This window comes from Megascapheus bottae, chromosome 13 (genome assembly GCF_031878675.1).
Source record: "Megascapheus bottae isolate mThoBot1 chromosome 13, mThoBot2.hap1, whole genome shotgun sequence".
In the NCBI taxonomy this organism is placed as follows: Eukaryota; Metazoa; Chordata; class Mammalia; order Rodentia; family Geomyidae; genus Megascapheus; species Megascapheus bottae.
Window position 1 is genome coordinate 14,821,821 of NC_143521.1, and position 22,502 is coordinate 14,844,322.

Genomic DNA, 22,502 nt, shown 5'->3' on the forward strand with positions numbered 1-22,502 from the left:
CTGAGGATTGAAGTTCAAAGCCAGCCTGGCACTAAAGTCCACTAGAATCCTATCTCCAATTAGCCACCAAAAAACCAGAAGTAGTGCTATGGCTCCAGGGGCAGGGCAGTAGCCTTGAGCTGAAGAGCTCAGGCCCACCAACCAAAATAAATAAATAAATAAAAAATCTGGTGTCTCATGCCTATAATCCTAGCTAAGCTACTTAGGAGGCTGAGATCTGACCATCACAGATTCAAAGCCAGTCCAGGCAGGAAAATTAACCTTCAAAAAAAAGAAAAAAGAAAAAGAAAGGGGTGAGAGGGAAAGGAAGGAGGAAAGAAGGAAGAAGGAAGGGAGGGTAGAAGGGAGAAGCCAGAAGTAGAGATGTGGCTCAAGTGGTAAGAGTGCTAGACTTAAGTGAATAAAGCTCACGAACAATGCCAGCCCCTAAATTCAAGCCCCAGGACCAGCACCAAAAGTTTAAACAATAAATAAATAAACAAATAAATAAATAAAATTCTGTAGAAACATTCACTCATGTTTTAACTTGAGAAAAAAACATATCTTACTACAGACCTACTGACTGCACCTAACAACAAAGACTTCAATCTAGTCTAACAATCATGGAGAAATGATCCAGTATACTAACTGAATACCCCCAAGTGGCTACAAGCAACAGCTTGGACAAAAAAAAAAAAACTACAAGTTTTACAACAGTTCTTAAATTATATTTGGTCATATATCAACTTGCAAACATGATGAAAACTATAAACACTTCCCAAGAAAAAGACACATCGGGGCCAGAAGTTTGGCTTAGTGGTAGAATGCTTGCCTAGCATGCACAAAGACCCAGGTTCAATTGCTCCATGCCATCTACATAGAAAAAAGCCGGAAGTGGTGATGTGGCTCAAGTGGTAGAGCTCTAGCCTTAAGAAAGCCCAAGGATAGTGGTCAGGCCCTGAGTTCAAAGCCCAGGACTGGCAAAAAAAAAAAAACATGAAGAAGACGAAGAAGGAGGGGGGGGGGAGGGGGAGGAGGAGAAGAAGAAAGAAAGAAAGAAAGAAAGAAAGAAAGAAAGAAAGAAAGAAAGAAAGAAAGAAAGAGCCATATAAGTGAACCCTAGATGAACCACCTCAATGGCCAAGTACAAGATGAATATAATAGACTACACACTAGAAAAGACTGTATAATACGTGCCCAACCCAATGTAAGCTTTGTTTTAAATTTTCTAGTAACTGTATCTACGTTTAAAAAGTAAATAAAAGTAGGGCTAGGAGTTTGGCCTAGTGGTAGAGTGCTTGCCTAGCATGCACAAAGACCTGGGTTTGATTCCTCAGTGCCACATACATAGAAAAAAAGCCAGAAGTGGTGTTGAGGCTCAAGTGGTAGAGCTCTAGCCTTGAGAAAGTCCAAGGACAGTGCTCAGGCCCTGAGCTCAAGCCCAGGACTGGCAAAAAAAAAAAAAAAAAAGGAAACAAAAGTAGAATTTTAATAGAACTTATTTAAGTATTGCCAAGTATAATTTCAATATGTAATCAACATTATAGAATTATTGGGTGCAAATATATAATAAATATACTATGCAACCTGAAAAAAAAATTGTAGGTACGCTGGAATGTGGCCCATTGGTAGAGAGCATGTTTAGCATATGGAAGGTACTAAGTTCAATTCCCAGCAGTAAGAGAGTGAGTGTGTGTGTGTGTGTGTGTGTGTGTGTGTGTGTGTGTGTGTGTGTTCTTCACATTCCTTTTTTATATTAAGGCTTTGCTTTGATATCCTGTTTTTTTTTACATACTGCATATTTCAAATCAGACTAGTCATATTTCAAATGTTCATCTGCCATGTGTGGCTACCAGATATCAAATTAACATAGATCTGATAGACTATAGTGTAGACAACAGATCCATACAAGCTTTTGGCATCATCCCTTTACATTCTTAAAATTACTCAGGAGCAGGGCACCAATGTTTCATGCCTATAATTCTAACTACTCAAGATACTGAAACATAAGGAACAAGGTCTGCCCAAGGAGACAAATTCCATAAACTCTTTACATACAATTAACCAGCAAAAAGATAGAACTAGAGGTGTGGATGAAGTGGTTGAGTGCTAAGAATAAGAGGCCAAACAAGAGCTTAAGTCCCTCAGTTCAAGCCTCAGTATTAGCACAAAAGAAGACTCCAAAGAGCTTCTGTTTACATGAGCTACATCAACTCATATTTACCATTTCACAAATAAAAAAAACTGAAAAGCTGCAGGCATGGCTCAAGCACAGAAGACCAGCCTAATAAGAATCAAGTCTGGGCCTGGAGTGTGGCCTAGTGGTAGAGTGCTCACCTAACATGCACGAAGCCCTGGATTCAATTCCTTAGTACCACATACAAAGAAAAAGCCAGCAGTGGTGCTGTGGCTCAAATTGCAGGTGGTTAGCCTTGAGGAAGCCCAAGGACAATTCAAAGCCCCAGGAAAGGCCAAAATTAATAATAATAATAATAATAATAATAGAAAGAATCAAGTCTAAATCCCAGTATCTCAAAAAAAAAAAAAAACACCTTTTTCTGGAGGGGGGTGAAGTTCTGGGGCTGAACTCAGGGCCTGGGCAGTGTCCTAGAGCTTTCTCAAGGCTAGGGTTCTCTACTACCTGGGCCACAGCACCACTTCTAGCTTTTTCTATGTCTGTAGTATCAAAGAATCAAACACAGGGCTTCATTGCTAGGTGAGCACTCTACTGCTAGGCCATACTCCCAGCCCTCAAAAAAACGTTTTAATGAACAAAAATTGAGAATTTTAACCTCTTTATTATTTTACATAAACTCACTCCATATCAATGTACTATTTATTTTTTTTAAACGGTGCTTTTTTTATAGTGTTAGAAATTAAACTCTGAGATTCTAAGTAACCGTTCTAACACCCAAGGTCCTACAAACTGATCTAACATTGTACTACATTTTTTCAAAACAAAAATGTAAGAAGTATAGCACTGTTTTTTATACTTTTCACAGAGACCTTTGTCTATCTGGCTTAGGTGAAAACTGCTGCATTCTTACATCTACTCCTACAGTAAATCTAATATTCTGGCTGACTGAAGCATATTGAGGAGAATTCTGCTCACACAGATTAGTTACTGGACATTCTAGTCTCCACTGCTCTAAAAAACAATTAGTAGTTTGTTGAAAGGGAAAATGTGGTCTCCGTAACCATATCACTGAAGTTTTTTGCACCACTACATCTAAGGATTAATCCTATACTTTGCATCATTGTACAATGGGGAAAAAAATCTCACTTCACTGAATAATGTAATCTTTCATTACACAATTTATTATCTTAGGTCACATTCGTTAGTATCACCTACCTACTCAAAAAAAAAAAGGAAAAGAAAAGAAAAAACTTAAATGGGAAGCACTGGCTCATGTCTATAAATCCTAGCTATTCAGGAGACTGAAATTGAAGGATCCCAGTTCAAAGCTAGCCCATGAAACTCACCTCCAATTAACCAACAAAAAGCGAGAAGTGGAGCTATGGCTTAAATGGTAGAGTGCAAGTGGGAGAATACTTGTCTAACACGCATGAAGACTGGGGTTCGATTCCTCGGTACCAAATACAAAAAAAAAAAAAACTGGAACCACGTGGTACTGTGGCTCAAATGGTAGAGCTTTAGCCTTGAGAAGCCCAAGGACAATGCCTAGACCCTGAGTTCAAGCCCCAAGTCTGGGAAAAGGAAAAGAAAGGGAGAAAATAGGAGCTTGTCAAATTCACAATGGCAGATACAACATTCCCCAAATCATAATCGTCTTTTGAAAGTTCAAATTCTAACATTAAAAACACCTGTCAGTTGTCTTCCTTGAAGTAACAAACTCAGCTCATCATTTGAGAAAATGTCAAATCTTGAAATCTAAATGAAAACTCAGTCAGTGATTCTTTCAAATAAAAAAAAATGCCATTTGATGAAATGAAATTCTAAAGTACTTTCCCTCAGTAATTCATCATTCTTAATTAAGCAGTAAGGGCACGTGTAGTAAAAATGTATTCCCCATTTCCTTACTCAAGATATGACAAAGAAAGCCAGGAATCAGTGGATCATGCCTGTAATCCTAGCTAATCAAGAGAGTGATCTGAGGATCAAAGTTTAAAGCTAGCTCAAACAGGAAAAGTCTGTCAGATCCTTATCTCTAATTAACTACCAAAAGGCCAAAAAGTGGCACCACGTTTCAAAGTTGCAGAGCAATACTTCGAAGCACAAAGGCTCAGGGACAGTACACAGGCTCTGAGTTCAAACACCAGGACAGGCACATACACTACCAAAACAACAACAACAACAAAATAAGAATTACAAAGAATTATAAAGGCTAAATGCCGAATAAGAAAAGGGCAGTAAATGAAGGAAGGAAACAGCGTGGAAGATCACAGAACAGTTTTGTCATTTCTGTATTTTAAAATGAAAGAAATGGTTCACATACAACCCAACATTCAGAGTGCTCATGCAGGAGCAGCCTGGGTTACATAGTGATATGTCCTGTCTGCCCCCCTCTCCCCCTCCTCTGTCTGTCTCTGTGCCTCTCTCTCTCTCTCTCTCTCTCTCTCTCTCTCTCTCTCTCACACACACACACACACACACACACACACACACACACACACACGACTAGGGACTAGGGTGAAGGCTTAAGTGATAGAACACCATGTAGCAAGTAAAAGTCCTGAGTTCAAACAAGGGGAGAGAAAAGTTGGAGAAGGAGAAAATGAGAGAAGAAAAGAAAAGCCAAATGGAGTCATATACACTAAGTAAGAAAGATCAAATAGAAAATAGGGGGGAAGTGACTAGGAGTTTGGCCTAGTGGGAGAGTGCTTGCAAAGCATGCACAAAGACCAGAGTTCAATTCCTCAGTACCATATACATAGAAAAAGCCAGAAGTGGGGCTGTGGTTCAAGTGGTAAGAGCTCTAGCCTTGAGAAAGCCCAAGGACAGTGCTCAGGCCCTGAGCTCAAGCCCCAGGCCTGGCAAAAAAAAAAAAAAATTGGGCCAAGATTGTAGCCTAGTGGTAAGTGTGCTTGGCTAGCATGCATGAAGCCCTGGGTCTGAAAGCTGGAAGTAGCACTATGGATCAAGTGGCAAGTGCTAGCTAGCCTTGAGCAAAAAGTGTCTAAGCACAATGTCCAGGCCCTCAATTCAAGCCCTAGAGCAGGCCCAAAAAAAAAAAAAAAGGAAAGGAAAGGGAAAAAATAAAATAGGGTAGAAATCAAGTTAACAGTAAACAAAAGAATAGGATAGAAAACATGACCAAGACACCCTTTAAAATTGGAGGTAAACAGACACAATTAAGACATTCAAGGTAGATGTGAAAATATGTCATGTTTGTTTAAAAAAAAAAAAAACTGCCTTTGGGAGAGAGAGGGAAAGGGTGAGATTGTCCAAAAAGAAATATATTCTTTACCTGACTGTGTAACTAATTCCTCTGTATATCACCTTTATAATTACAATTTAAAAAAATTAAACTTCATTTACTTAGAAGAACTGACCACACACAAAAATCTTCTTTGGTGGGAATTCCATACAGGAAGCACTATTCTTTTTACTTTCAGGTGTATAAAAAATATGCCAAAAGCATCACAGAATGCGTATTTTTATTTGCTTTACTTTTGGAACAGCATCTTGGTCTAGCTGGCCTTACCCTGCTGAGCACAAGCAATCCTCCTGCCTCAGCCTCCTGAGAAGCTGGTAAGACAGCACACTAAAATTGTTTCATGATATAATTTATTATACTGCAAAGATCTTGATGTTTCTTATTCCAAGTATGAATCAAATGCATTTGTGTTGTGATATAAGATAGTTTTTAATCTATTTTGTTTTCACATTGTTATTCAATTCAAAAAGCATTTGCTATTACAGCACTTGGGTTTCAAATCTTATAGTTTCCTATAAACCTGAAATAAGAACATAGAAAATATGAGATATAAACCCTACTATTTCTCTTCCTTTGTTTTCTTTCCTTCCACTTTACACGATGTCCTAATTCTTGCTACTCTAAATTCAACTGAAGAAACTAACGTAATTCAACTCTATTTACTTTACAGTTATTTCATGTAGGACCAGACCACACTAGACTGAGAGAACAGATAATTTAAAAGCTAAGATTTTAAGCTTTTTAAACTATTCCTAATGTCTTAACTCAATAACTCTAAGTAAATGATTTTGATGGCCTTCAAAGAGAACATGTAAATTGTAACTTTGAAACTCAAACAAAAATGTTTGGGAATAGCTCACCACCTCATGCTCTTCATTACCCATGAATGTCAGTGGCCTTCAAGTTATAAAAGTCTCTAGTTCTTTCACACCTACTCCAAGCCCCATCTCAATCAAAGATGTGCATAGAGCCAATTACAAAGTTCCTATGTATTAAAGAATGCTACAGTAAAATTATGAGACCAAAAGTCTACCTTCCACAACAAACAGTAACGGTGTAACTCTGGGTTCAACAAGTATTTCATTTCACTTTCCCCAGTTAAGGAACTAAAATTAGATAATAATTACAGTTATGGGAAATTTAATCAAGCACTGACTTCCTTTTTTAAAGACAACACTAATTCCAATTAATATTCAGTATATTTTTATTTTTTTATATTTTTATTGTAATTAATAAAAGGGTTACATGATATTTGCCAGATAGAAGGTGCATTAATTCACATACATTGATACCCTTTCACATGTCTTGGTCCCCATTACCCTCCCCCACCCCCTCATCTTGGTTTTCTCAGTATATTTTTAAAGCAGACTGAAAAGTTCTTAGTCTTAATTCAAGTTATTATATTATATCCACCACTCCCTATTCCCACAACTGGTCTTCCAAACTGCAAAATAAGAATATTTATTTTAACATTATTAGCAATGACTGTTGAAGTGGGAATATAAAATGTCCCCCAGAGGCTCATATGTTAAACGCTCTCAGTCTCCATGCAATGGCATTTTCTGGAGGATAGTAGAAGCTTTAGAAAGTGGAACCCACAAGAAGGACATGGATCACTGAGATGTACCTTAGTTGTATCTGATCTTCTCTTTTCTCTTTGCCTCCTCTTCACCATGAGGAGAGCTCACTTGCTTTGCCACAAAGCTTCCACCATGATGTTTTGCCTCCTCACAGGCCCGCTAAAACTATGAGCCAAAATAAATCCTCTCTCAGGTTGTTTCTATGGGTACGTTGTTGCAACATTTTACAAGTAACTGATAAAGAGGTATACCATGTTTTCAAAATACCTGCAGCATCTATTAAGAAAAACAGCCAATATTCTAAGGCAAGAATTTATAAACAGGATCTTCTCAGGCCAGAAATTTGTAAGGTATAACAATTCTAAACACTAAGGATATATACAGTCCTTACAAATTCACTTCAATATTCCCTTTTGATAAACAAAATAACATACAAACATTTCTAAAATTGCCACTTCAATGAAGTGAAAAACAACTACATACTACAGTTTGATTATGAATTGACCTCAAAGAGCTCATACATTGAAGGCCTGGACTCTACTGGAAGGTCCAGTTACTGAAAAGTGATTAAAATGTGAAAACTCTGTGGATAAAACCTGTCATAAATTCAAAATCTGATCTTATTACTTGGAGGTAATGAAAAATAGGAGGTAAATCCTGCCTGGACAGAGGAATTAGGTCACACCTTTGAAAAGTGAGGTTCCGTCCTCTTCTCAGTGCTTGGCTTCCTAGCCACTATGAGATGGGTAGCACTGCTTCACCATGCCCTCTGTCCCGATGAGGAGCTGCCACAGACACAGAGACAATGGAGCTCCCAAAAGAATGTAACTTATGAAACCAGGAGCCACAATAAATCCTTCCTCCTTCTAAACTGTTTCTATCTGGTATTTGGTCACAGCAATAAAATACCTGACTGAAACAACAATAAAGTATGTATCACTGCCTTTACTGCATAAAAATCAAAACTATCAATAAAGGTTGAATTTGTCAAAGTTTCTTCTTGGGATTATATAAATATTTCACCAAAAATGTAAACTTTAAAAATTATCAAACATTTAGTAATCTAGTTGACTCTTCACTATGAGAGTGGGCTGACTGGATGAATTAAACATAATGTTGCACTAAGACTTATCCTAGTTCTAAATTTGGCCCATCAGATATGTCATGCAAAGACATATAAGCACACACAAAAAAATTAGGAAAAGCCATGTTATTACAGACATAGTTAAGTATCTTACAAGACATTTTTCTCTTATTGATCACAGGAAATACCATCATAGTCTATGCACAACTAAGCACTTAAAACACCTCACTTTCCAAAAAACCCTCAAAGTATATATCCTACTAATTATGACTCAGTAGCATCAGTTTGATGCTTTTATTGTTGTTATTGTTGTTTACTCTATATAACAGATCATTAACATTCAACGAGATTCCATGATGCAAGCCAGAGAATAAAAAATGGGTCACAACTAGTAATGCTAAATTATTTTTCCTAGAAAAATAATCCTAATAGAATTCAGTATGCAAAAATACTTCACTATCTTCTTTAAGTGATTTCAATATTAATAACCCCAGGGTAACTATCACAGGGTAACCCCAGGGTACTATCTCATTCAAAAGAAAATAGTTTTTAGTTGAGTATGTGAAAAGTTACAGCAGCCCTAATATTAACCCAACTACCAAAATGTAAAGAAAATAAGTAAATACAGCATTTAGGTAGGGAAGTGGTATTTTGGATCTCCTTTTTACAGGGAAATAAGGAATAGGAAAATATCAAGGTAATGATCTGCATTTAGCAAAACTGTACAAAGACTTAATTTGCAACCCTGTGACCTTTGTGCCAGGCTAACAAGTTTCCTAATCTAAAAGTAAACTCATTATCTCTGGACTTAGAAAATAAGTAGCTCGAATATCATGCAGATCAGTTGGAGGAGTCCTTGTTATTTATTTCCACAGCCTTCAAAAGAGGAGTTCCCCTTCTTTGTAATCCCACAGCGTCTTAAGACACTCATGGTCCCATTAAGCCTTAGTACTATCACCACTTAAGACAAAGCCATACGCACCTGATCATTCCCAAAACTGTCCCTCCCTTAATATCAGTTATCTAGAGCACACATATCAAGTACATCCAGCTTGTCCAACAGCATGATAACATAAATCCAGGGAACTTAAGCAAAAACATAACTGGAAAATGCATTGCGATGCCCAGAATACAAAGATAAACAAAATTTGTAATCATAAATAGTAATATAACAAGAAAAAAATAAATAAATCTGATCTTACTTTTTCATACATGCAGATAATGCTGTACCTGTAAAATTGTTCTATGTCTGTATTTTAATTCCTATCAACAAACATAAAAAAAAAAACAAAAACAAAAACAGAATTAGGGTTACAGATGTAGTTCAGTGGTAGAATATGTCCCTAGCATGTGTGAGGCCACACCTCAATTTCAAGAACAAAAAGCCTGTAATCCTAGCTATTGAAGAGGCTGAGATCTGAGGATGGCAGTTCAAAGCCAGCCCATGAACCAAAGTCCATGAGACTCTTATCTCCAATTAACCACCAGAAAACCAGATGTTTATCAGTAGCTCCACAGCCTTAAGCTGAAGAGCTCAAGGACAGTGCCCAGGCCAAGAGTTAAGACTTTACTAACAACAACAAAAAAAAGGGGGAGGAAGAAACAAATCCAGTATCAACTTATAAACATCAACTATCAATATTATTGCTCTCCAAATTTTTTGAGAGTATGAAAATGTGTTTTATTTTATTGTAAAGATAGGATGCAGAGGGGTTACAGTTATGTAAGGAAGGTAATGAGCACATTTCTTTTTGAACAATGTTACCTCCTCCCTCATTTTCTCCCATTTCCTCCCCCAAATGCTGCTCCCTTCCTCCCAATGTATAAAGTTCATTTCCAACATAATGTCTAGGGAGTATCACTGCTGCATTGGTTCATTCTTGTCCCACCATTTCTGTGATTCCCCTTCCCTTCCCCACATCAGATAAACTTATATAAAAAGCATGGAACACGTCATGAATTTGAATGTCATCCTTGAGCAGAGGCCATGCTAATCTTCTATATGGTTCCCATTTTAGTATGTGTGCTGCCGAAGACAGTACTGCTCTCCAATTCTTTTACAGATTTTGTGTCCTTTGTAAATGACACAAATTAATATGCCCTTTGACCATTTTAATCTCTTACACATATACTAAAAAATAGCTACCACAAATACAACCCTGCAAGAGATGAAAAAAATTCAAATCAAACCTTAAAGAGGTTGTTGTTGTTTTAAATGCCAGCGTTAGCTTGAAGTCAGGGGCTCATGACCTAGCTTTTTTACTCAAGGCAGGAGCTTTTTTACTCAAGGCAGGCACTCTTACCACCTCAGCCACAGCTCCACTTGGGGGTGGGTGGGTGGGGGTGTATGTGTGTATGTGTGTGTGTGTGTGTGTGTGTGTGTGTGTGTGTGTGTGTGTATGTGTGTGTGTGTGTGTGTAACTGGAGATGAATCTCATGAGTTTTTCTGCCCTCAGCCACAGCATTCCACGTGTGTGTGTGTGTGCATATTTAACTAGAGATAAAGAGTATCATGGCATTTGTGTGTGTTTAACTGGAGATATGACTCTTGTGGTGTGTTTGTGTGTATGTCTGTGTGTGGTTAACGATATGAGTCTCATGGACTTTTCTACCCTCAGCCACAGCTGCACTTGTCTTGTGATTATGCGTCTATGTGTGTGTTTAACTGGAGATAAGAGTATCATGGTGTGTGTCCATGTATAACTGAAGATAGGAGTCTCATGATATGTGTGTGTGTGTGTGCGTGTGTGTGTCTGTGTCTGTGTGTCTGTGTGTGTCTGTGTGTCTGTTGGAGTCTGTGGTGGTTAACTAAAGATAAGAGTCTCCTGGACTTTTCTGCCCAGGCTGGTTTCAAACCTCAATCCTTGGATCTCAGCCTCTTACGTAGTGAGGGTTACAGGTGCAAGCCACAGGCACAGTTTAAAGAAACTAAATTTAAAGGACATTATATTTTATTAAAATAAAACAAAGCTGTATGCTATATGACTAACACTTGCTACACAGGATGTTAAATGAAGACATTAATACTCATCCAATTGCAGACAGAGTTTCATGGGTAAATAAAACATTGCAGAACAGTTATTTAAATGTACAAAAGAAGCAGGTATCCATGTTCTAGGCAAATGTAAAATGCCAACTAAAAGTATCTTAGTCTGCTCGGAGTGCTATAACAAAATACTACATATTTAGTGACATATGAATAATACACCTATTTCTCACAGTTCTAGAGGCTAATATCAAGGTGCTAACAGATTCTGAGTCAGGTAAGGCCCTCACCAGGCCCTCATGGATCTCTTTTCACTGTAACTTCACATAGTAGAAGACAAACAAAGTTGCTCTGGATCTTCTCCACAGAGGCAAATTATATTCTTGCTCTCATGACTCTAATCACCTCCCAATGCCCTACATCCTAATTCTATCACCATGCTTGGTGGGATCTCAACATGGAAGGCAGGGATTAGAGGTGTCACAAACATTCAGACCTTAGCAAAAGGCTGTGAGAAGTAGCACAGTAATTTATACACCTAGAGTAAGAATGAGATTAAAACTACTGCAGAAGGCTTTGAATCTCAGAGTAATTTGTAGGTCAGGCAAATAAGACAGTGAGATGAGAAGTCCATGTCAGGAAGAATGAACTAGAAAGAACTCAAGAACTGGTTTGGCAAGGAAAGGGCCAATGAAACAGTCAGAATGTTCAAGTATTTCTCAAAGTGAGAAATAAATGAACTAGAGTTGACACGGGGTTGGGAGGGGAGTGTAAGTGCCAAATTCTTCACAGGTAACAGGTAAAAAAAATTCTAACAGTAAATTCACACTCTTCTTTATATATTCTTTTCAAATACAAATCTTAACAGCACAAAGTCTTTTACTTCTTGACCTCTACCAAAGTTACCTAAGTGAATACAAAGTATAAGAAAATAAGTAATTGAAGTGGCACATTTCTTTTGAAACTATACATTCTGAAATGTCATGATTTTATTTGAACTCCTATCCTTTGGTCTTAAGGGATACCTTCTTGGAAAATATATAAATACTTTTACACTGCTGGATAAATAGTAAGTTGATGATTCACTATGGACCTAAATGAATAATAATAAAACTCATCCTTTGGGCAAGGAGTTTAGCCTAGTGGTAGAGTGCGTGCCTAACATGCACAAGGACCCAGGTTTGATTCCTTGGTACCACATACACAGAAAAAAAAAAAAGTTAAAAAAAAAAAACTCATCCTTTATTACAGTCTTAATTCTAAAACTATTTATTGCCACCCTTTCCAACTCCATGCTCCTCCCTCTCTCCTCCTCCATTCTACCCTTATCTCCCTCTCCCCCCTCTCTCTTTTGAGAGAAGGAACAATAAAAATTTAGTTATAGGAACAGAATTAAAGAATACTATTGAGAAATTTACTACAAATTTATCTTTATCCACTTCATTTTGAATCTAAAGGAAACTGAGGTCAAAATATCACAATACAGGGCCAGGAGCATAGCCTAGTGGTAGAGTGCTAGTCTAGCATGCACAAAGACCTGGGTTCAATTCCTTGGTACCACATACATAGAAAAAGCTGGAAGTAGTGCTGTGGCTCAAGTGGTAGAGGTTTAGCCTTAAGAAAGCCCAAGGACAGTACTCAGGTCCAGAGTTCAAGCCTCAGGACTGATAAAAAAAAAAAATCACAATGCAAATTAAGGACAACTTAAAAGCTGGCCTGAGCCAAGCAAGGTGGCTCATGTCTATTGTTCTAGCTACTCAGGAGGCTGGGATCTGAGGACCATAGTTCAAAGCCAACTCAGATACTAAAGTCTGTGAGAATCTTATCTCCAATTTACCACTAGAAAACTGGAAGTGGCACTTGGCTCAAGGGGTAGGGTGGTAGCCTTGAGCTGAACAGCTCAGGGACAACATCTAGGCCCAGAGTTCAAGTCCCACAACCGACCAAAAAAAAAATTGCTGGCCTCATGCCAAGTTTTGCTTTTTTTTTCTTCTCAGTTGCAATTAAAAACATACTGTTTCAAAAAATAAGAAATATTAAACAAACCAAAAACAACAATTATTTCATATTTTAAAATAGCATCCATTGCAAATGCATCTATGAAGATTATGGCCCAAAGTATACACTAATGAAACAGGAATTCTACAAATCTAGAATAACCTAAACATTTTCATGCAAAGAGACTTTTGAAATTATTAGCAGACATGTGCTGACTGATCTAATTTGTAAAGATGATACAAGCAGACAAATCTCCATTAACTAAGGTTCCAAATATTTTAAAAGCTCTGTCAAAAACTACTTAGTTTCCCAATTCAATCCCTTAAAAATAGCATGTTTGTGGATAGCTGAATCTACTAGATGCATGCAAGATAAAATCAGGAAATAAAGTCTCAACTGCTTTGAGATGAAACCTTATATCCAGACCACAAAAGAAAACAAATTTTAACTACTAAAAACTTTGAAATTGCTTTACAAGACTCTTTAATTTCTGAATTCCAAGTCAAGGCTTTGATTATTTTGCTAACAACCAACATTTTCTAACATATCTACACATTCAAGTTCTGATCAAAAATGAATAAGTAATATTAATAGGTAGGAGAAAAATAAGATTCATGAAGAATACTGGATGACAACCCAGAATCAATGTAAGAAAATTGATATTCCTTAAAATTAACATCAAGAAACTTTTCAGTTTCTCAGTCTTTCCCTCCTATAGACTCCATGCTATAATATGTATTATTTTCATGACTTTTAAATTAATCACTGCTTTTACCCAAGAATATCAATATTAACTGCAACAGACTAAATATTTTTAAAATGTAACATCATGCAAAACATAATGGAGATAAAACACAAGTATTTTCAAGTGTTGAAAATTGGGAATGACTTTTGTATCAGCGGCTCATCCCTGAATAAAACTGTACCTTACAGAGAAAATATAACAGTGGTTGATAAAAAATGCATCCTAGGAGCTTTTCCTATAATGATAACATAAATAATCCAAAAGGGAATCATATGTTAATAACATGCTACAAGGTTGACAGTTTGGCTCGTGTGATAGAGTACCTTCCAGAAAACCAAATACTGAGGAGAAAAAAAAAATTAACAGGTACCAATGGTTCACATCTGCAATCTTACCTATCCAAGGCAAACATCAGAACAAAAAAATCCCCACACAAGGCAAGTTGGATTACATAACTGTAATCCTAGCTACTCAGGAGGCTAAGATCTGAGGACCACAGTTCAAAAGTCATCCAGGGCACGAAACTCTGTGAAACTCTTATCTCCAATTAACCACAGGAAAACTGGAAGTGGCACTGTGGCTTAAAGTGGTAGAGCATTAGCCTTGAGCTGAAAAGCTCAGGTACAGCACTCCAGCCCAGAGTTCAAGCTGCATGACTGACACCGCACCCCCCCACACCAAAAAAAATCCACCTCAACAGAAAAGCCTGAAGTTCCTGACATCTCCACTATAAAGGAAAAACAGAAAGGATTCCAGCCTAGTTCAGCCCAGGGAAAAAACAGACTCTATTTCCAAAACCACAGCAAGGACTGGAGGCATGGCTCAAGTGATAAGACTGGTGAAGTTCCTGACTAAAGCCCTGAGTTCAAATCCCAGTACCACCTAAAAATAGCAATATTCTATGTAGTATCCTTCCACATTTATATGGTAAAAGTACATGCTATTAATGAAAATTTAAACTCTATATATGTGATACTAAAAAAAAACTATATGATAACAAAAATGTGATACCTATTCAGGATGTGATACATAATCCAAAAGTAATTTACAACTATAAAATGAGATTTCACTAAAAGCTGATAACCAAATCTCAATTTAATGATTTGATACATACTTATTGGATAATTTCACACATTCCCTATTTCATCTTCACAGAAATTATTAACTGCACATTTCAAAATGTCTTTCCTAAGAATTCAACATATACAAAAAAGTGCTGGACATGCACTACAGCAAAGGAACTAAAGATTCAAAGTGACATATTACCAGCTTCTGCTTCTACCCTCAAAAGGCTTTCTTTCATATATTTTTATTGTAATTAATAGAAGGGTTACATTATATTCAAAAGATAGAAGGTGCATTACTTCACATACATTGATACCCTTTCTCATGTCTTGGTCCCCATTGACCTCCACCCACCCCCACCCCTCATCTTGTTTTACCCCATTCCCTATCCAACTTCAAATAACCAAATGTGCATATATACAATATATCAGATAACCAGGTCAAATACTGTAACAATATGAGATAGCCAGGGGACAGCAAAAGAAATGAGAGATAACATAGTATATTAAGGAGAATAATCACTCATTATATGGCTTTTGTTTCTATATCCTGGAGGTCCTTTCATTTAGAATCATTGTAGATGCCTTATGTATCTAAGTTTTGTTTTATTGTAAATCTCTGCTAGGAGAGCCCAAGGTTTCTACTGATTATGACAGATGAGGGAAATCATTGAGCCTATGCTCCTTTAAGTCTGGCTTACTTCACTTAATATGATTTTTTCTAAGTCTTTCCATTTCCTTACAAATGGGTGATGTCGTTCTTTCTGAAAGCGGCATAGAATTCCATTGTGTATAAATACCACATCTTGTTGATCCACTCATCAACTGAGGGCCATCTCGGTTGCTATGGTAAATAGTGCTGCAATGAACATCGTTGTGCTAATGGATTTAGTATGTCCTTGCCTCAAAAGGCTATTTATCGGGCCGGGAGTTTGGCCTAGTGGTTAAAGTGCTTGCCTAGCATGCATGAAGACCCGGGTTCGATTCCTTGGTACCACATACACAGAAAAAAGCCAGAAGTGGTGCTGAGGCTCAAGTGGTAGAGCTCTAGCCTTGAGAAAGTCCAAGGACAGTGCTCAGGCCCTGAGCTCGAGCCCAGGACTGGCAAAAAAAAAAAAAAAAAAAAAAAAAAAAAGGCTCTTTATCCAAAAACCTGTCAAAATTAATGGCAAAATGTAAAACAATTTTACAATTCCACATAATACCTTTAAAAAACTAAAGTCGCTTTTGTAGAATAACGAAAAATATGCCAATAGAAAAGATCTGTTCCAAGGAGATTAAGTGAAATGGCACTTTACCTCAACTGTTGTTAGTCTTCACTAAAACTGGAAATTCAGTGTCCCCAGCCTGCATAAAAGACCTTTGAAGGTCCCATAAAGAACCCTCCATTGGTACTTTTCAATTTGCAAATTAGGACCTTAATTCTATTGAAGAACAATATATGGTTTTAAAAAGTCACATATCATTTCCTTTGAGAAGTATTTGAATGTCCAAGATACAGAAAGGGAGCTTATAAACAGACAGCAATTAAGTTTTTCTAAGCTTTGAAGTGTTTACTATCTAGTAGAGGAGGTGAGAGAGGAACAATAATTAACCAACCACCTCAGTGTTTCTAAGTACATAACTGTGTCTCAGGACAAAAGATTAAATGTGATAAGAAGGAAAAAAGCAAACACCTGAAAGTGTCCACGGAAAGGAGGAAGTAATCATAACCAGTAGTTAGGGAGCACAGATTACATCCATAGTGACAGGCAAGTACAAAAATTAGTCACAGAATAATAGGAAGTAGAGTACAAGGAGGCTGGAGCAAAGAACACTCACCCAGCAAATAGATAGACATTAAATGTGAAAGGGGGATTACCAACAAAGGATAATTGTGAACATCAAGCCAAAACATGTGATCAAGTACAATGATTTCTCAGCAGCACAACTGTTTGCTCCCTTCCTAAAATAATAACTCAGAGTTTCTAAATATCAAATCCTTACACCTCTCTGGTAGCTCTTTCTTAAGTCTCTGAGTACCCTAAATCAGTGGTTCTCAAAGTGTGGGTGTAGGTTGAGCTACAGTATCACTGAGGAAGCTAAAAGAAATGCTAATGCAGGAATTTAACCAGCATTTACAGTGGCTCACACCTGTATTTCTAGCTACTCAGAAGGTTGAGATCTGAGGATCAAGGTTCAAAGCCAGCCCAGGCAATACAAAGCCAAAAGACTCTTATCTCCTATTAATCACTAGAAAATGGGAAGTGGGGGTATGGCTCAAGGGCAGGGCGGTAGCCTTAAGCTGAAGAGCTCAGGGACAGCACCCAAGCCAGGGTTCAAGCCCCATGACCAAAAAAAAACAAAAAACAAAATTAACTCTGAGCTGGGCTAATAGCCGATGCCTGTAATCCTAGCTACTCAGGCGGCTGACATCTGAGGATTGAGGTTCAAAGCCAGAAAGCCCAGGCCCTCCTGGATTCAAGCCCCATGACCAGAAAAAAAAGAAAAAGAAAAAAAAGCATTTAGGGAGAAAAAAAAAATCCTCTATTCAACAATAACTTTGCACTACCAATTTCTATTAAATTCCTCAAACTAGCAAACCATGACCCTGTTTTGAAAATGTGTACGTGACGATGCTATGTTTTAATAAAACATGAAGGTTACGTTGAACTACATATGCTTGTCAGTATAACATAATTCTACCTTTCCAAAGCCCAAAGTTGGGGGTAGTAGAGACTCCTAAAATGGAACCATTTTTGAGAAAATATACTAAAATGACTAAATCAGTCCTCTAAACTTTGAGCAGAAACTAAAAAGGTACCAGGTACCAACATCTCCAAACATACAGTATATGTACTTGACTAGAAAGATAGTAGGATACAAAATATTTGTTTCAGAGAAATAATCCAAGAATTTAGTCATCTAAATACACCCTTGAAAATGTTTTCTTAATTACATATTTTATTTTATTTTATTTTATTGCCAGTCCTGAGGACTGAACTCAAGGCCTATGCACTGTCCTTGTGTTTTCCTCAAGGCTAGTGCTCTACCACTTGAGCCATAGTACCATTTCCAGCTTTTCTATGTATGTGGTACCAAGGAATCAAACCGTGGTCTTCCTGCAAGCTAGGCAAGCACTCTACCACTAGGCCAAACTCCCCGCCCAATTACAGATTTTAAATAGGGCCTATAATGTATGATGACAGTTGATCTTTACTTGGGGATAGCATATTAAAGTTTATTTTAATCCCTTGAATTCATGGAAGATTCCTGATTATTTTTAGACTGTACACTGGTTCAAAAAAAAAAAAATCTAAAAGCCTCAACTCATACCCTCAGTTGTCACACTGTGCCTTTTCATGGTTAATTTGGTGCCATGATTTTCTTACTTTTCTGCTTCTAATTGGTGATTTTAGCTTAAAATGGGCCTTGGGAACATGTATAAGTGCCACCAATCATTTTTAAGTACGAGAAACCTGTGGCATTCATTACCAAGAAAATATATGCACTTGAAAATCTTCACTTAGCATGAGTTACAGTGATACTAGTCATGATTTCAATTAAAATACATGAAATTAAATACAGTAAATGCAATGTCTTTAAGCACAAACACACAAAACAATGCTGAATACTGGTTAGTTACAAAAAGTAAGTAACACAGGCTTTCAGGAACCTAATTCTGTTATTTCCCCTAGAAGCTATGATTTACTATTTGCTAATGTAGTGCTTGCAGTAACTACTGGAACATAACTAATTACAGAGAAAGAGGCAAAGACAGACATGGACTGTCTTACTGAAAAGACACTACAGAGGTCATGCTAAATAACTTTCCTATGTTTATAGTAATGTAACAACAACATCTACAAGATCTTGACCAGCTTATACATTGACCCAAAGCAAAATTGTAAAACTTACCAAATTTGTTTTTTGGTCTAAGGTAGCTTCTATTTTTTTTCCATTCGGTAGAATGGTTTTCTCTGATTAAAATGCTGCTTACACTTTTTTTTATATAAGAATTCATCCAAATAATAGACAAATGTGCTTAAACACCTTGTTTAACGTACATTATTTATTTGGAAAGGGAGGAGGACAGTCAGCATCTGAAATAAGGATAAATTCATCAAGATCAAAAAGTAAGTTGATGCTGGGCACTAGTGGTTCACAGCTGCAACCCTAGCTATTCAGGAAGTATGATCTAAGAATATCAAAGGCAACCCAGGGCACAGAAGTTCTTGAGAGTTTCATTCATCTCGATGGAATTACCAAAAAGCTAGTAATGGAGCTGTGGGTCAAAGTTGTAGAGTGCTAGCCTTGAGCAAAAATGCTCAGGCAACTGAGCCCCAGTGGCTGGCTCAAGATTGTAATCCCAACTATTCAGGAGGCTGAGATCTGGGGATCACATTTCAAAGCCAGCTTCCCCTTCTCCCAATACCCCACCCCCAGGAAAGTCTATGAGACTCTCACCTCCAAATTAACCAACAAAAAAGCAGAAGTTGCCCTATGGCTCAACTAACAAGGGACAGGGACAGCACCCAGGATCTGAGTCCAAGCCCCATGACCAACCAAAACACACACACACCACCACCATCATCACCACCACCACCACCACCACTACTCAGGTAGGAAGAGCTTGAGTTCAAAATCCAGGACTGACACCAAAAAATAAACAGAATTTCAGTTGTATGTACTGGAGAGAATATCAACATCTCAGGGAAGAAAGCATAGACAGGACATCTTCTAAGTGCCTTCGACTTTTATTTTCTCCAAGCACTTATTCATTTTTCAAAACAAATGACAAACTTCTAGAAAAGGCCAATGGGAAATTTTAACAGTAATATTAGCACTTAAAGAGAGGTATTTTGTTTTTATGATTGAATGTAGGCTGTCCCTTTGAAATTCATTTTTGCTTTTCATGTGTAAGACATGCTTTTTGAGTAACATACTTTGCCAATGAAAGTTACAAATTCAAAATCTAGTCCATAAACTAGATTTAATTGGCAATAACTAAATAACTTATCTAGGATTTAGTGAGAAAGTATACCATTGCTCAAGGTACATTTCAAACAAATACTAATGCAACTCAAAAGATAGAAGTATAACCTCTGAGTAATATTCATGTGCACTTGAAATCTACAAACCAATCTAAACCAACACCTGAAATTCGTGTATAATAAATTGCATGTAATAAATTTCTCAGCGTGGTAAATCTAGCAAAACTAATTACCATAATTCAATCTTTTGAAAATTAAGGTATTCCCTCCACATCTCCAACATACAGAAAGGTTCAACACGCTGGAAAGTAGTTTGCCAAACAAGGACATCTACTCCAGATAATTCCAAGATTTCCCTCTCCTTAGTTTATACAAAAAAAAAAAAAATCAGCGTTTCCTCGTATTAATTTACTATTGTCGATGACATTCCAAAAAGTAGAGGCAGAATCTCAGTCTTCTGTTTTCAGAAGACTGAGATCATACTCATTTTCATGACTTGGAAAAGCCCAAAACTTCACTCTTGGATTTCTTTTCTCCTAACGTTAGAACTTAGAAGAGCCATTCATCAGCAACAACCAAAAATCTATGAATCCTTAGTCTGTAACAACTTCAGTTGCAAGTAAAAAAAAAAAAAAAAAAACTCAAAGGTCAGTGGGCTATGTAGTAAAAATAAAAGTGTCTCCTAGAAGCCAATTACACCAGGATTAGAAAACTAAGTCTGAGACCCGCTTTCTGTTTTGTTTCTAATGCTGAGCAAACTACTTTTGTCTGTTTCAGACAATGAAGGATCCAACACGGGCGGTGGGGGGGGGGGGACGGGACGGGACGGGACAGGGGGGTAGGGAGGAAGAGAAGGGGAGGGCTCAGATGAAAAGCTAACCAGCGTCACCTCATCTTTCAACGTGCCGTCGGCGGCAAGAATGGTACCTGGTCCCACAGAGAAGACGTATGCCTAAGTTAACAGACACAAATGGGCTTCAAGTGTACGTGCTCCCCCCCAAAACCAGGCAGCTGGGCTTGGGGCGGTGTCAAGGCACCCCACACACTTGGTTCGTGCGTGCGTGTATATGGGTGTGCATATACAGATGTGCGTGTATACATATACGTTAATAAACTAGAGAGAGAGATGATGTATGCAGCTGTCACCCGGTGGCTGAAGGGAGCCCGGGCTCCACACGCTCGGTGCCCTGCGTCGCCTGACACCCGCCTGAGCCGCAGCTGGCCCGGCCCGAGCCTCGGCCCCGCTCCATCTGACCCTCTCCTGAGTCACGGCTTCCATCGAGATACCACATCACTTTGCTAGGACGTCTTGTGTGCATTTCCTCGCGTCCACGACCGAAATGGACTCAAAAGTCCCGGGGAGAGCTGCCCAGCCGCGCGCTGCGGGGCCGGCCGGGCAGCCAACGGCCCCCGGGCTACTCCTTCCCCCAGCCCGCCGGCGGCCCGGCACAAGCAGGAAGAGTGGGGTCGACGCGGAGGACGCGGGAGAACGCCGCGGCCACACCCCGGAGCCCTCCCTCACCTGCCCGCCCGCGCCTCCCCGGACGCCCGTACCTTCGGCCAGCGACTCCTCCAGGGTGACCTGGTAGCGGCCGACGGCGAACACGCGGACCCCCACGGAGGAGCCGCCCGAGCCGCCGCCGCCGCCGCCGCCGCCGCCGGCCCCCGCCCCGGCGGCCCCGCCACCGGACGCGCCGCCGCCTCCGCTGCCCTCCGACTTGGGCATCCGCGAGAACTTCTTCATGGTCCCGCCGGCGCGCCGCGGGGCAGCGGGAGATTCCAAGGGCGAGCCGGGAGGACGAGTCCCCGGCCGGGCGCGCGGCCCGGCGTCCGCGAGGGGTCGTCGGCCGGGGACGGTGCGGACGTCCGCGCGCGCTGCGGCCCGCCCTGCCGGCCTCACATTCCGCGCGCCTCAGCGCCCGAACCCCGGACCCGCCGCCCGCTCCGCCGGCCCTGCTGCAGCTGCGGGAATCCCGCAGAGGGCGGCGAGGAGGGCGGGGACGGGACGGGGCGGGGCGCGAGGGGGCGGGCCCGGGCGCGAGGGGCGCGACCCGGAGGAGCGAGCGGGACCAGGAGGGGGGGGGCTGTGGGGCGGGGCCGGCTGCGCTCCGGGCGGAGGCCCGGACTCTCGGGCTTCCGTCCTCGGGACCACCGCCCCCAGCCTCGGCCCCAGCTCCACCCGCGCTGCCCGCCGCTCGCCGCCGTGGGAAGATCGGAGCTGGTGCCAACGGCTCCCCGCGCCCCGCGCACGCGCGCTGCCCGCGCCGCCGGAAGTGACGGTTCCGGCTCTTGTCACGTGGAGGACCAGCGGGGAGACCTGATTGTGGGGGCTGGGGGTGAGCGCCGAGACCTCGGTCCGGAGTCGCCCCCGGGGCGAGGGGTGCGGCCGGGTCTGTGCGGGCCGGACTTGGAGCTGGTGGCGGAGGGACTGGGTTCTGCGCTGCCCGTGCCCTCGGGTCGGTCGTCTCGGCGGGAGTCGGCGTGTCACTGGGACGAGGGGGCTTCTAGTGGCGCCGACAACTTTCCTCCCTGTAAGGAACTCCTAGTCCTGACGCCGTAGGCCCCGGCGCGCCCACCCGGGGCGTGGGAGGTGGGAGCGCCGCGGAGCTCGTGGACCCGGGGGCCGGGCTGCAGAGCCGCGGTGGTGCCGCACCGTGGGCTCCGAGGGGCTTCCGAGGCACTTAAAAGAGTTGT

General features: G+C 40.2%; 1 protein-coding gene and 1 non-coding gene across 3 annotated transcripts in view; both read right to left on the bottom strand.

Annotated features, from left to right (window-relative positions):
* The window catches only part of Bmp2k (BMP2 inducible kinase), a 96,407-nt gene extending 74,767 nt beyond the window's left edge, over positions 1–21,640 (bottom strand). For both annotated transcript variants that reach the window (XM_090343363.1, XM_090343362.1), the window contains exon 1: positions 21,363–21,640. In XM_090343363.1, coding sequence (XP_090199489.1) covers positions 21,363–21,552 — 190 coding nt within the window. In that variant the 5' untranslated portion in view covers positions 21,553–21,640. The remainder of the gene's footprint in view (positions 1–21,362) is intronic.
* On the bottom strand, positions 9,980–10,084 carry LOC150055562 (U6 spliceosomal RNA). The gene has a single exon (XR_016537522.1). It is a non-coding gene; the product is annotated as a U6 spliceosomal RNA (small nuclear RNA).
* Positions 21,641–22,502: the final 862 nt, after the last annotated feature.